The sequence below is a fragment of the Salvelinus sp. IW2-2015 genome, linkage group LG17, assembly GCF_002910315.2.
Source record: "Salvelinus sp. IW2-2015 linkage group LG17, ASM291031v2, whole genome shotgun sequence".
Classification (NCBI taxonomy): Eukaryota; Metazoa; Chordata; class Actinopteri; order Salmoniformes; family Salmonidae; genus Salvelinus; species Salvelinus sp. IW2-2015.
In genome coordinates, this window is record NC_036857.1 from 33,420,141 (window position 1) to 33,434,931 (window position 14,791).

General features: G+C 43.9%; 1 protein-coding gene across 1 annotated transcript; it reads right to left on the minus strand.

Moving 5' to 3' along the window:
* Positions 1-4,300: 4,300 nt before the first annotated feature.
* LOC111976324 (uncharacterized) lies at positions 4,301-14,362 on the minus strand. Its single transcript, XM_024005111.2, has 10 exons — positions 14,142-14,362; positions 13,835-14,034; positions 13,473-13,617; positions 13,019-13,312; positions 12,790-12,889; positions 12,452-12,658; positions 6,165-6,308; positions 5,542-5,720; positions 5,067-5,275; positions 4,301-4,488 (listed from the first exon to the last, which is right to left on the minus strand). The coding sequence occupies exons 1-10, from the start codon at positions 14,360-14,362 to the stop codon at positions 4,301-4,303; spliced, it is 1,887 nt and encodes a 628-aa protein (XP_023860879.2).
* Between the last annotated feature and the right edge of the window lie 429 nt (positions 14,363-14,791).

Here is a 14,791-nt window from a genome sequence, read left to right on the forward strand (position 1 = left end):
AATCGAGYCTGAATCACATCCGGCCGTGATTGGTAGTCCCATAGGGCGGTGCACAATTGGGCCAGCGTCGTCCGGGTTTGGCTGTCATTGTAAATACGAATTTGTTCTTAACAGACTTGCCTAAAAGGTTAAATAAATCAAATAAACAAATGTCGGCAATCACTGCCCTGGGGAATTGGGATATTTATTTTTAGACCAGAGGAGAGGAAAGAGTGCCTCCAACACCACTTATAACAGCATCTGGTCTCCKATTCAGGGACCGACCAGGACCAACCCTGCTTAGCTTCAGAGGCAAGCCAGCAGTGGCGTTTTTATATTAGTTTATTTTTTTAGTTTCAGTCGTATAAAAAATATTGTTTTTATATGATTTAGTTTTAGTGTTGGGGGCAGAAAGCATGCGTGGAAGGCAGGAGCCATTTGGATGTTATAGTTTGTTTTTTGGTATGTCATTTCTTTGAACTGAGATGCAGTAATACATAAGGTGATGATGGGTCATTGGTTAGGTTAGCCCTTTTCATGACTCCAATGCCACAATGGAGTCATTCCATGTCCCTTTTGAGGTGCAGGTTCGAAAGTGAGCCGGTACAGTCCGTTGAAGCAACATTTTTCTTATTATAATTTTGTTTTACCTTCTATTTAACTAGGCAAGTCAGTTAAGAACAAATTATTTTTACAATCACGGCCTCCCGGGGAACAYTGGGTAAACTGCCATGTTCAGGGGAAGAARGACAGATTTCTACATTGTCAGCTCGGAGATTCGATCCAGCAACCTTTCGGTTACTGGCCCAACGCTCTAACCACCAGGCTACCTGCRACCCCAAAATGCTGTTATGAAGGGCCTCAAGCCAAGTTACAAGTGTCTCAAATCGCCAAGTCCCATTACACTTTCTGGTGTTTTTCTATCGGATGTCTTTTTTTCATTCATCAAGTGGCTGGTGGAATTATTTTAGTGGATGAACGTGCGCAGGTAGTGTACAACACCTTTGAAGTGACTTGTTTGACAATAAGATTAAAATGGTTCTGCTCACCGGTATGCCACATATTAAAAAGGTAGTAGATTTTAAAAGTCAAGACAAATCTTTAATAATAGGAGGTCCTATACTGGCAAGAAATTAAAACAGCGCACAGTAAAGGCTCTATCGTCGTCTGGAGTTAAGGCGGCGCTAGTGTCAAACGCACGTTAGTTTGCAATTTCGTCATTTAAAAAAAAAKTAGCGCACTGGCATCTTCCATCCCTAACATGCTGACCACACCGCTCGCGTTGCAAAATAAATGTACACATACATGTTATTCAATCATTGCTCGCACGCTTCTGCGTAGCCAGGCGCTAAAATATAACTTGGTTCCATTTGTGACACGCTGTAAGTCCCGCCTCTCCCATCTCCTCATTGGTTTTTAGGAGCATATACCAACGTGGGTGATTGAAAGATGAATTGAGGTCCACACTCCAGTCCAGTTGGTGGTGGGAATGCACCTTAAAGTTGGTTGCCAACCGCACTATAAAGTCCAAAGAAGAAGAAGCCTGAAGGAGGAGAGATTACTAGAAACTAACTTGGTTTACCCTTTTATCTGTGGTTAATTGCCGGAGTAGAGGACCTTGTGCATTTCAGGTAAAATAACAACCCAATGTTTATATCCCAGGACAAATTAACTAGCAATAGCAAGCTATCTAGCTTAATTGCCATAAATGTTTAATGCTTTTTCGACTTGTCCCCAAATTAATATAGTTAGTTCAGAGTTCGTTTTGATATTTCAACCTGCGAGTCCTGATCGTGTCTGGTGTGGGTGGACAAAATCAACATGCGCGCTGTACATGCTGACCACACCACAAGCGTTGCAAAATAAATGTACACATACATGTTATTCAATCATTGCACCCACACTGCTCGGGCACGTCTGCATAGCCAGGCGCTAAAATAGAACTTGATTCTATTTGTGACGCTTGCAAGTTCATTTTGATATTTCAACCTGAGTGTCCTTGATCGCGTCTGGTGTGGGTGAACAAAATCAACATGCGAGTGGTCTGGTCAGCATGTAACGCCAGGTTCAGAAATGTACCTGTTTTATATCCGCACGCTTGTGCTCAGATGGGAGGGGTGGAAATATTTTAGGTGAGTCCTTAAAAACATGATCCGCAGCGCTGTTAGGGATATTTAAGACCAACCAAAAGCTGGTTTTAGCAGTAATGCAGTTAGTTATGGCATGAATGTTGACAGCGGAAACTCAGCCGTAACACACACTGCCCATATGCGCATGGAAAATGAATAGCCTAATGTGCTTTTGGTGCCTGTATACTTCTTATTTAGAAACAAGTTTTTTCCCATTTTGTTTTTTTGGGGGTAAAAACCAAGCACAGCCTCCCTTCTCAATGAAGGCTTTTTTTTGTCCTGCCCAATGCAATAGCGTAGTCAAGACTGTCAATAAAGGGTTTGGCTCCTGAGACCGATTGGAAATAACTCTTAGTCACCAAAGCTATTAAAATATAAAGTTTGAGAGGAGTAAAACTGAGCTGACAAATGTTGGAATGAGAGATGAGAACATTGGTGAATACCGGTGAACCTGGTATTTAGTTATCTGCAACCTGTAACAATTGCTTGTTTTCCATTTCATATGTTCAAAAGCCTTCGGCCTACTATAACGAAGGCTGGTTCAACAGCAATGCCTGTCTTCTTATCTTGGCGATTTAATGACATCATTACATGTATTTATTGCTGTTTAAAAAGCAACTGCTTGTTTTTCATTTAATTTTATTACAACCAATCTTATTAGAATGATTCAACATCCTGCTTTTAAGGTTGCAATGTCCATAGAGTGCATGCAATGCAATTTCTGGAGATGTGTGAATGCGATGTGATCTGTAAGATGGTTCCAAATATGTTCATAAAACATATGCCTATTTGGGAGCAGTAGAACAGTGAGTGGACATTCCATTTATCTTTACATTGGATCTTTGTCCAGCTACTGTGAAAAGTTTAGATATGCCTAAAATTCTCCATTGTTTTAATATTATATGCCTACAGAGAGAAATTATGGTGCCTGTAAGTGTGACAATCACATTTATATATAAAACCCTTTTTTTTTTTTTTTTTTTAACAGATCATCTAAATGGAACTATCCAATTAGTGTGACCGAATCAAGTTAGCTACCTAGAAGTTTTTTTCCCCCGTTAGCTAGTTAGTGATTGTGATGCACAAGCTAGGCCTTTTGAAACATGCAATTCCTGGCTGCATTTACCCACCACATTCAGTAGCTTGAAAACCCCTAAAAAGCTTGAAAAACTTAAGATTTTTGCTAAAGATAATTCATGATGGTTTTTATTTTAGTTAGTTTCAGTATGGTATATTAATTATTTTATTTCAGTTTAAATGGTTTTTCATGATTCGTTTCAGTTGACTATAAAAACCTTGGAAGTCAGGACAGCCAGGCATTTGAGCGGTTTAGTAAGTTTCTGCGATAACATGGACTCTTAACAACGTGATGAAACTTTGTTGCTCCTTGCTGTAACAAGCAAGGTGTTTTAACACGGGGGTTTTCAAACTTTTTAATGTCATGAACCCACAAATATTATGAGCCCSTGGGCGAGGACCCCTACTAAAATGTTTCATATTTTCACAAGCTGACTATTATGGTCCTGAGAGCCGCTTGCGAGCTGCGGAATTACTAACAGTGCCAACTTATATTTMACACATTTTGCCATGAAGAAAGTTTTTCAGTTTTAAAGCAAATTTCCTGCTTTTCTTCACATTATACCATGTTCATATGCTATCTGAGCATGGCCAGCTCTAGCCTTTTGGGTCCCTAAGTACGTTTTGGTTGGAGGCCTTCCCACCTGCCACCAGAAATAATAATAATATGTTGGAGGCCAGTGCCCTGAGTGCCCGTCAGTAATGAGGCCCTGACTACCACTGGTTTACAGTGAGACAGGCAAGTGCAAAGGCTATTTGCATATTGATGGAAAATATGATTGTCATTGGATAGGAAAGATTGATCAAGATTTGACCAAACATGTTCTGTTAGGTGTAGGTATCTCTCTCTAACTTTTCCACAGACACACAGAAAGGTGCAGAAGCAGCACACGCAACACCTTTTTTTGGCTATTCAAACAGTTATTACAGAGACCGTGGCCATTTGGCTGGCAAATTACTGATCCAAAATTACATGACCGTCACAGCCCCATCACATACCTTACCATACAAACAGCTAAAAGTACACTGCAATATTGATATGATCATACACAGTGATCACTCCTACTCTGAGACGCTTTATAAATAAGTGCCCCGGGCCCCCTGCTGTGAAATGTTCAGTTACATTGCAGATTGAACATGTCKCCAACTGCTACTGACCTGCTCATGAAAGCCTGCTGGTGTAAGTCTTGGGCTTTCCTGACATTCACAGTGGCCTGGACCCAGGTGTGTAGAGCTCTCCTCTTCGCTGCCCTTSTCTCACTCTCCACATACTGACCCAGTAGCTGTCTCAGCTCACACATCCCTTTGGAGAAACCACACAGTGTTAGTTTCATCAGCTGCTGTACAATAATGATACAAAACACAGGATAAACAGTATTGACTGCACTGGGGATTTAATGTGGCAATGCCAAGTTCTGTTCCAAGTGTATATTTTGCTTACATGAAGTGTATGGCATGTTTGAAAAGTGGAGTTGCTGTAAAACTATTCCKCCCTTGTACAGTGGCTGATACAACACACTCAAAGTGTTTCTCAACCCATTCCTGGGGGACACCCAGTGGTTACAGTTTTGTTATAGCCAAGCCTTAACAGAACAACTGATCAAGGGCTTTGGTGGCTAGTGGGTCAGTTGACTCTGGTGTGTTAGGGCTGGGCTAGAACAAAAAAGTGTGCATTCACTCTCTCCCAGGAATCGATTAGGAAAAATGGGTGTATTCAGAGAAAAGTAAACGCTTTTGTTGAAATAGAAATGAATAGAGCTGACAAGATTCCCTATTATATCTGACAGACATGAATTATTCCTACTCAATACATTTCTATTTGAATGCTCTGGAACGTTAAATCCCCCTGAACAGGCCGCTGGATTATTAAGTGAGACCCACTGTGGGTATGATCTCTCCAGCGCTGCAGACTCTCTCTGGCCCCCAGCGCCAGTCTCTCCTGGCCTCTCCTGCGGAACTCCAGGCTGCGGGTGGCAGACCCCCTCCAGTGGGCCAGGGCTTGGCCAAGCAGCCTCTGGTGGAGGTGGGCCCGGGCTAGAGCGCTCATCTCCRTCTGGGAGTGGACACATTGCTCCCACGCCGTAAACACCCTACACAAACACGTAGGGAAGGGAAAGAAGGGATTTGGTACTGGTCAGGAGAAATCCTATGATAAGTAATGTGCACACATCCAACAAAATCCCACATAGGAGAAGTGAAACTTAAACAAAATGCCCTTTGTGGTCAAAATGTTGCTAATGAAACTACAGGAGCATCTAGAGCAGTGCCTGTATTTCTCTTAATCCCCTATACCTTTGAAAATAATGTTTTGTTTGTATTACATTTTTTTATATAGAGAATATATATGTCACACAACCTGGTGAGCGTGGTGTGTGTGTAGAAGGCGGTGARGGCCTGGCTTTGTCTGAGGCGTGCTGTCCAGAGGGTGAAGGCGCTGTGGGTCCTCTGTCTCTCTCCTCTCCTCCGCAGCCACACTGCCCTCCTCACCAGCTGGGCCCGGGCCTCCGGGTCTGGTCTTACTCTAATCAACACCCGCTGAGAGAGAGGATGTTATTAACCTATAATACCAGCAGCAGAAGGGCTACCCTTATTAAAACATTTTTTTATTTTTTATTATTGGAGGATAAATCGATGTGAGTAAAATGTTCAAACATTAGCTTTTTTTTCCTAGCTGAGAAATTATTGGTTGTGTTAATGTTCACTAATGGTCTGCGTTTTTGGACGTCACTGGACGAAGAAAAGTTCATTATGAAAATGTATATCTCACTCTAGCCCACTAGCTCTTCTCTCCTTTCTCCCCAAAGTGAACATTTAACTACCTTAAAAAAATGATACTTGAAGGTATGGTTATATACCAGGATTGGATTGGTGTAAGCATGGACTGATGGGATTTCGATCATATTCCCTACACCAGTAAATTCCTTGATGGTAGTGTACAAGTGCACACTTGGAGGAGGCAGTTGTGCTTCGTCTCCCTACCTTTTTCTCCCATGTTAAGAAGCCGCTCCTGAGGACTGCTGTGGTGTGGAAGTCGTCGGCCATCCTCTGCAGGGTGACCTTTGACCTTTGGTGAGCGACTACCCTTCTCCAGTGAGCCACAGAGGAAGTCAGAATTGCAGTTTCCTGTGTGAAGCAGGGAGTACGTGAGACAGGTGACCGAGAATACTGGCACACATGTTGACTTTCAGCCGATCCCAATCCACTTCCTATCCCTTCCAGTTGGTCCTATCCCTTCGATGTTTGCAGATCTGTTAGATGGAAGCAATATGCCCTTCGTAAGGCAATCAAACCGGCAAAACGTTAAGTACAGAGACAAAGTGGAGTCGCAATTCAACGGCTCAGTCACAAGACACAAGGACTCCAGACAATCACAGATTATAAAAAGGGGAAAACCAGCCACGTCGTGGACACTGACGCCTTGCTCCCGGACAAGCTAAACATCTTCTGTACCCGCTTCGAGGAAAACAGTGCCGCCGTTGCGGGCCACCGCCACTCACGAGGACTGAGCTCTCGTTCTCTGTGGCTGACGTGAGTAAGACATTTAAGCGTGTTAACCCTTGCAAGGCTGCCGGCCTAGACAGCATCCGTAGCCGCGTCCTCAGAGCATGTGCAGACCAGCAAGCTGGAGTGTTTACGGACATATTCAATCTTGCCCTATCCCAGTTGGTTTTCCCCACTTGCTTCAAGATGTCCACCATTGTTCCTGTACCCAAGAAAGCGAAGGTAACTGACTATCGCCCCGTAGCACTCACTTCCAACAACATGAAGTGCTTTGAGAGGCTAGTTAAGGTCATATCACCTCCACCTTACCCGACACCCTTGACCAGGGATGTTAAACTCATTCTATGGAGGGCCTAGTGTCTGCACGTTTTTGGTTTTCCCTTTCAATTAAGACCAATTAAGACAACCATGTGAGGGGTAACGCCTTAGAGGGAGTTCTTAACTAATTAGTGACCTTAATTCATCAATCAAGTCCKAGGGYGAAGCGAAAACCCGCAGACACTCGGCCCTCTATGGAATGAGTTTGGCACGTGCCCTAGAACCACTACAACTTGAATAGCGCTCTAACAGATCCACGGATGACGGCATTCGCCATCGCACTGCACACTTCCCTATCCCATCTGGACWWGAGGAATACCTATGTAAGAATGCTGTTCATCGACTACAGCTCAGCATTCAACATCATAGTACCCTCTAAGCTCATCATTAAGCTAGGGTGCCGGGTTCTGAAACCCGCCCTGTGCAACTGGGTCCTGGACTTCCTGACGGGCCGACCCCAGGTGGTGAAGGTAGGCAACAACACGTCTGCTACGCTGATCCTCAACATGGGGGCCCCACAAGGGTGTGTGCTCAGCCCCATCCTATACTCCCTGTTCACCCATGACTGCATGGCCATGCACATCTCCAACTCAATCATTACGTTTGCAGGTGACAGCYTAGTGCCCTCCAAGCTCATCACTAAGCTAGAGGCCCTGGGTGGTAGGCCTGATTACCAACAGCAACGAGACCGCCTACAGGGAGACAGTGAGGAGTGGTGCCAGGAAAATAACCCCTAGCTCAATGTCATCAAAACGAACGGGCTGATCGTGAACTTCAGGAGACCGCAGAGGGAGCATACCCCCATCCACATAGACGGGCCCGCAGTGGAGAGGGTGAAAAGCTTAAAAGTTCCTCAGCGTGCACATCACAAACAACCTGAAATGGTCCATCCACACAGACAACAAGATTATCAAGGCCTTCAGCCACCCGAGCCATGGCCTGTTCACCCTGCTACCGTCTAGAGGGCGGAGACAATACAGGTGCATCAAAGCTGGGACCGAGAGACTGAAAAACAGCTTCCACCTCCAGGCCATCAGACTGTTAAATATTCACCACTAGCCAGCCTCCGCCCAGTACCCCTCTCTGAACTTTAGTCACTATTACTATACAGCTACCACCCGGTACTCAACCCTATGTACAGAGACTGCTGCCCTATGTACATAGTCATCAAACACTGGTCACATGAATAATGTTTACATACCGTTTTACCCACTTCATATGTATATACTGTATTCTAGTCAAGGCTCATCCTATATAACTTCTGCTGTACACACCTTTTCTATTCATATGCTGTCCATAATGTCAATATACACCATCATAACATTTATATTCCGGATCCTTGACATTGCTCGCTCTAACAATTCTATATTTCTTTTTTATTTTTATTTTGGGGAATTTGCGTGTATTGTTTTGTTAGGTATTTGTATTTATTTATTAAGGATCCCCATTACTCTTCCTGGGGTCCAGCAACATTAAGGCAGTTATATACAATTTAAAATATTACATTTTTCACAACACATTAAGTGTGTTCCCTCAGGCCACTACTCTACTACCACATATCTACAATACAAAATGAATGTGTATGTGTGTCTTATGTGTTGTGTAAGAGTGTGTCTGTGCCTGTGTGTGTCTCTTCACAGTGCCTGCTGTTCAAAAAGGTGCATTTTTATCTGTTTAAAAAAAATCTGATTCTACTGCTTGCATCAGTTACCTGATGTGGAATAGAGTTCSATGGCTCTACGTAGTACTGTGCACCTCCCATAGCCTGTTCTTGACTTGGGGATTGTGAAGAGAGCTCTGGTCACATGTCTTGTGGGGTATGCATGAGTGTCCGAGCTGTGTGCCAGTAGTTTAAAAACAGAAACCTCAGTGCATTCAGCATGTCAACACTTCTTACAAAAACAAGTAGTGATGAAGTCAATCACTCCTCCACTTTGTGCCATCAGAGATTGACATGKATATTATTAACGTTAGCTCTCCGTGTTCATTTCAGGGCCAGCCYTGCTGCCCTGTTCTGAGACCGTTGTAATTTTCCGAGGACCCTCTGTGGCACCTGACCACACGACTGAACAGTAGAGTCCAGGTGTGACAAAACTAGGGCCTGTTGGACCTGCCTTGTTGATAGTGTTGTTAAAAAGGCAGAGCAGCGCTTTATTATGGATGGACTTCACCCCATCTTAGCTACTGTTGCATCATGTTTTGATGACAGTTTACAATCCAGGGTTACTTGAAGCAGTTTAGTCACCTCAACTCACTCAATTTCCACATTATTTATTACAATATTTAGTTGATGTTTAGGGTTTATTGAATGATTTGTCCAAATACAATGCTTTTAGTTTTTGAAATATTTAGGACTAACTTATTCCTTCCCACCCATTCTGAAACTAACCACACTGAAGTCTAACAAAACAGTTCCCAAAATCTCTCTCAGCCAATCTGTCCTTTGTGTAAGTGTTGTGTTTGTTTCATGTCCTTTCCCTACAAGCGTGCTGAAAGTTGATTGTCAATTTGTTTACAGTAAAATAGCATTGTATCTGGTGAAACACACATTTTTCCCAAAACTTTATTAATTGTTGGTAAAAGGCTGATTGGTTGGCTATTTGAGCCAGTAAAGAGGGCTTTACTGTTCTTGGGTAGCGGAAATACTTTAGCTTCCCTCTAGGCCTGAGGGCACACACTTTCTAGTAGGTTTAGATTGAAGATATGGCAAATAGGAGRGGCAATATCATCCGCTAWTATCCTCAGTAATTTTCCATCCAAGTTGTCAGACACCGTTGGATTGTCATTGTTGATAGACAATTTTTTTCACCTCTTCCACTTTATGGAATTAAAAATTACAATACCRGTCTTTCATAATTTATACTTGGATGTGAAGTGTCAGCGTTTGTTGCTGGCATGTCATGCATAAGTTTGCTAATCTTGCCAATGAAAAAAAAAATCATAAAAGTAATTGTCAATATCAGTGGGTTTTGTGATGAATGTGCCATCTGATTCAATGAATGATGGAGCTGAGGGTGCCTTTTTTGCCTATAATTTATGGTGCTCTGAACCTTTGAATTATCATTCATGTATGTTTCACATTATACTTTCTTTTCATTCAGTTTAGTCACATGATTGTTCAATTTGCAGTACGTTTGCTAATCGGTTGTGCAGCCAGACTTATTTGCCATCCCTTTTGCTTTATCCCTCTCAATCATACAATTTTTTAATTCCTCATCAATCCCCGGGGATTTACATTTTTACAGTAATTTTCTTAATGGGTGCATGCTTATTAGTAACTGGAATAAGCAACTGCATAAATGTGTCAAGTGCAGCGTCTGGTTGCTCCTCACACCACAGACCAACAAATATTATTTACATCAACATAAGAATCACTACAAAACTTCTTGTATGACCTCTTATACACTATATTAGGCCCAGCCTTTGGAACTTTGGTTTTCCTAGATATGGGTATTATATTGTGATCACTACATCCTATGGATTTGGATGCTGCTTTAAAGCAAATATCTGCAGCGTTAGTAAAGATGTGATCAATACATGTTGATGATATCATTCCTGTGCTGTTTGTAACTTCCGTGGTAGGTTGACTGATAACCTGAATCAGGTTGCAGACACTGGTTACAGTTTGAAGTTTTCCTGAGTGGGCAGCTTGATGATAGCCAGTCAATATTTAAATCACCCAGAAAATAGACCTCTGTTGATCACATACATTATCAAGCATTTCACACATGTTATCCAGATACTGACTGTTAGTACTTGGTGGTCTGTAGCATCTTCCCACAAGAATGGGCTTTAATTGAGACAAAACCTGTAGCCATATTACATCAACAATACTTAACATTAGATCCTCTCTAGGCTTTACAGGAATGTGGTTCTGAATATAAACAGCAACACCATTGGCATTTCTGTCTTTTCTGTAGATGTTATAGTCATGTATTGCTACCACTGTATCAAAGGTATTATCGAAGTGAGTTTCAGAGATAATATGAATGTCATCTGTTACCAGCAAGTTATTGATTTCTTGAACCTTGTTTCTGAACGTGAGCTATTTTTAGCAGTTTTCTGGGAGGCTTGATTGTTTTCATTGCTTTACTGGGAAGCTTAGGAGAGGTAGACATGCTCATGTTATTTATGTTATTGCAGGGTGAGCTGCACACAGTGGACTTCCTACTAAAGCACACAGCCTCAATGCTAACAGTATAACTCTGGTTCATATGCACATGATTACTGCATACAATAGCTGTAGGATCAGCAGAGGCATTCAGGGCAGTTAGAGGGACATAAACTAGGTTACTCACACGTACATTGTGTGTCTACCATTGCCCCATGGATGTACATTTTCTGAAGCATTATGGTCAACTCAGCGACACAATGGTAGGCATTAACTGAGCTGGGCTTGGGTCATTGTCTCAACGCAGCCTTATAGGTATTACTGCACTGTTGGAGCTAGTAACATAAGCAATTCGATACACCCGCAACAAAACTATGTGTACGCGACCAATACAATTTGAATATGAAGGAAGCTCTACCACTACACCCCTTATGCTGGGTGAACACTACACGACTTTCAAAATCTTAACATCGCTGAGCCTCTCACATTAAACAACCATCTTTCCTGTACTTTTTTGTATTGCCAACGTAGTGGTGCACAAACTAAACAATGCGGCACAGACGGGGACGTCACACACTACAAGATTCTTCACTTGGCCGTGAGCATTCTCGATACCACCACGCGAAAACAATTATGTGACGATGTGATTAGATTGTGTAGCTAGAACGAGCTNTACAAGATTCTTCACTTGGCCGTGAGCATTCTCGATACCACCACGCGAAAACAATTATGTGACGATGTGATTAGATTGTGTAGCTAGAACGAGCTGTGGCTCAAAGCAGCCTCATAAAACATTTTCAGTCAGAKATTCACGCTTGRCATACAGAGTTGAAAMACCTAGCCAATAAATGTTGAATTGAATAGRATTGCTTGTGAACTTCAGAGGTGTAACGATTTGATGCTTTGGTTAAAGGCAATTWCAAATGCATACTAGTAGGCAAGTAGTAGACATSGCTCCTGCTCAAGAGTCTACACATTCTGGGTGATGCGAAACAACGTCATTGGCGATTGCAGATCACCATTCTCAAAGCTTGTCGTTGCACATCTCACACTACAAGAGCATTGGAGATTTTGTGCCGATAAAATCAAAKAWWWTTGAAAATATCATGATGTCTGGGACGGCTCAAATATGGGAGAGGTAGCCCTCAGATTGCGTCTCTGACCGGTTCACATTAAACAAGCGATCTCAAACTTGTCTAAAACAGCTAAATCGTGGCCAAAATCGTGTACCCTTACAAAATCTAAAAACATCAAAATAGGAAAGGGTAGGGAGCTAATTTCAGCTTCCCTGGTAGAATAAGGCTTAATAAAAATATAATGATGCTATAATACTGACCATGTGTATGGCTGCGGTGCTGAGGCTCTGGGTGTGTCTCCTCCACAGGCTGAGGGCGGTGCCAAGCATTGCCCGTCTGTGGACGTCTGCCACCAGGCCCATGAGGCGTCGCTGCTCCCTGCCGACTCTGACATAGTCCCTCCACTGAGAGAAGGCCACACTGAGGGAGGGACGTAGCATCCGGCCCACCACACTCCCCATGACACCCTGACAAAGAGAGATGGAGGTAAGGGGTATAGAGAGAAGATGGATTMTTTTTWTTTACTTTTGGCATTATTGTATGTTTTGATAAAGGATGCAAGAYTGTGTGGAGATTATACAAATGCAGGCTGAAATACCTTTAATCTGGGTGAGCTCTTGTGATCTGGGAGACTTTGATGCGAGAGACAGAAAGTTTGGTCACCCTCTGCAAAATCAACATGGTTCTCGACCTGGAAGCTTTGTGGAGAGGAGAGCAAAAGGCCTTGAAGCAGGGTTKCACAATGTTTGTATGTGTGTGTCAGTCATACTCTAACACTCACCACCTCTCTTTCAAACAGTGTGTGTGTGTGTATTCACCATACTGACCAGGCCTTGAGACTTTCCAATGGGGATGAGGCCAGTAGGGGGCGTCCTCTGTCCATCTGTGCTGAAGAGGAGCTGTTTGACAAATCGCTGAGCTCCGTGCTGATGTTATGCTCTGCCACAGCAAGCTTCAGGGAGAGGGGAGAGGTGCTGCCGAACCCAGAGGAAGAGGATTCCAGCGCTGCCAGTCTAGTCCTGAACCTGTGCACCCTGCAGGCCTGGGAATCCCATGCCAGCTCATGCCAACGCTGCAGCGCCAATCTCACCTGCTCCCTCGCCCGGGCCACACAGTACAGTCTGAGACAGGTGGGGAGTGAGAGCAAGGGATGGAAACATTGAAGGGGAGACAGAGCAGTTTAAGTATACTCCAAAGCAAGAAAGTGAAAAGGAAGAAAAAAACCGCAGAGCGAGAAAAAAAGAGGCCAAGACGAGAGAGCAGCAGTGTGGTGGTAGCTACCTGGCTAGCTGGAGCTTGCTCCTCTCCCTCCTCCAGGAGTGAAGGCTTGTCTGGAGCTGCAGGTTGTCACACAACTCCTCCAACGTGATGAGCCTGGCACCACCATACAACCTTGGCGTCACCGCCTCACTCTGCCTCATATTCCCTACAACATGTGAGATTGAGCACTTGCACTTTAACAGCCATGGAATTCATGAAGAACTGCCGGGCGTACAGGCTTTTGCTGCAGTCCTGCTCTGGAGCTTAAAGCCTGTACACCCAGTAGCTCGACAAGCATTGAGGGTTGGCCTTCCCTGGAGGATGTATGGGAAAGAAGAAGTGAATGACAGAAGGTTTCATTGAAGTTAAGACGCCAGGCCAACCTGTCAGTGTCCCTAGGGTCAGCGCCTGTGTCCTTCTCCTCTCCAGCAGGTGTGTAAGGAGGTGTGTGTGTAGGGACCGTAGCGCTGTGGCTCTCCTCCAGCTCTGCAGGGTGTGTGCGGCCATCCGATCATTCCTCTCGCTGCAGTAACACACACACGCCGCCCTGCGCTCGACCACACCCCGCCAGCCACACAGGATGCTGAGATGGGGTCACACAAACAATGTTGATCAATGTTAAACTCTGAAGGCACACTCAAAATGGAGACATTTCATATTATATAATTTGTCTATGCTCCATAGACTGACTGTGAGAGCTGTGCCCGTTGCCTTCTCTCCTGTATCTCTAGGGCCCCTCTCCTGATCAGGACCCTGCGGTTCCAGGATGTAAACGCCTCCTGCAGTCTCCTCCACTCCAGCAGGTAGTGCCACCTCTGCACCAGTCTGTGCCCGCAATCTGCCCGGGCAAACTCCTGGTGCCACCTCCCAAAGGCCACTGGTGAGAGGAGATGAGGCCAAAAGACATTCATCATCCCGATGACTCTAATAGACACTTCATTAGCCGCTGACCCATAATTGTGTCACTTCCGTGCAAGCCAGTGCATGCTAGCGCCAGAGAGGTTTGAAACCSAAAGACTCAACGAGGAAAACAGACCGACAACAATTCAGTCAGTTGAGTCTCTTGGTTTTACACCACTCTGGCACTACTAGCTAGCACTTTTAAGCAAGGACATATCAAAAGGGAACTACTTAATGTGTGAATGCCAGCTGTTTAGCACAGGGGTTTCCAAACCTTTTTTGCACACAACCCCAAATTGACACTAGAAAATGCAGGGGACACCACTTGGAAAAATGATATTCCCCAGTTAACACTATGTTCATATTCACTKAATTTTAGGTCCCAAAGGCTGTCCCAACACATAATAATGACATGAAAGCTCATTCGAATAGGGTAAAAG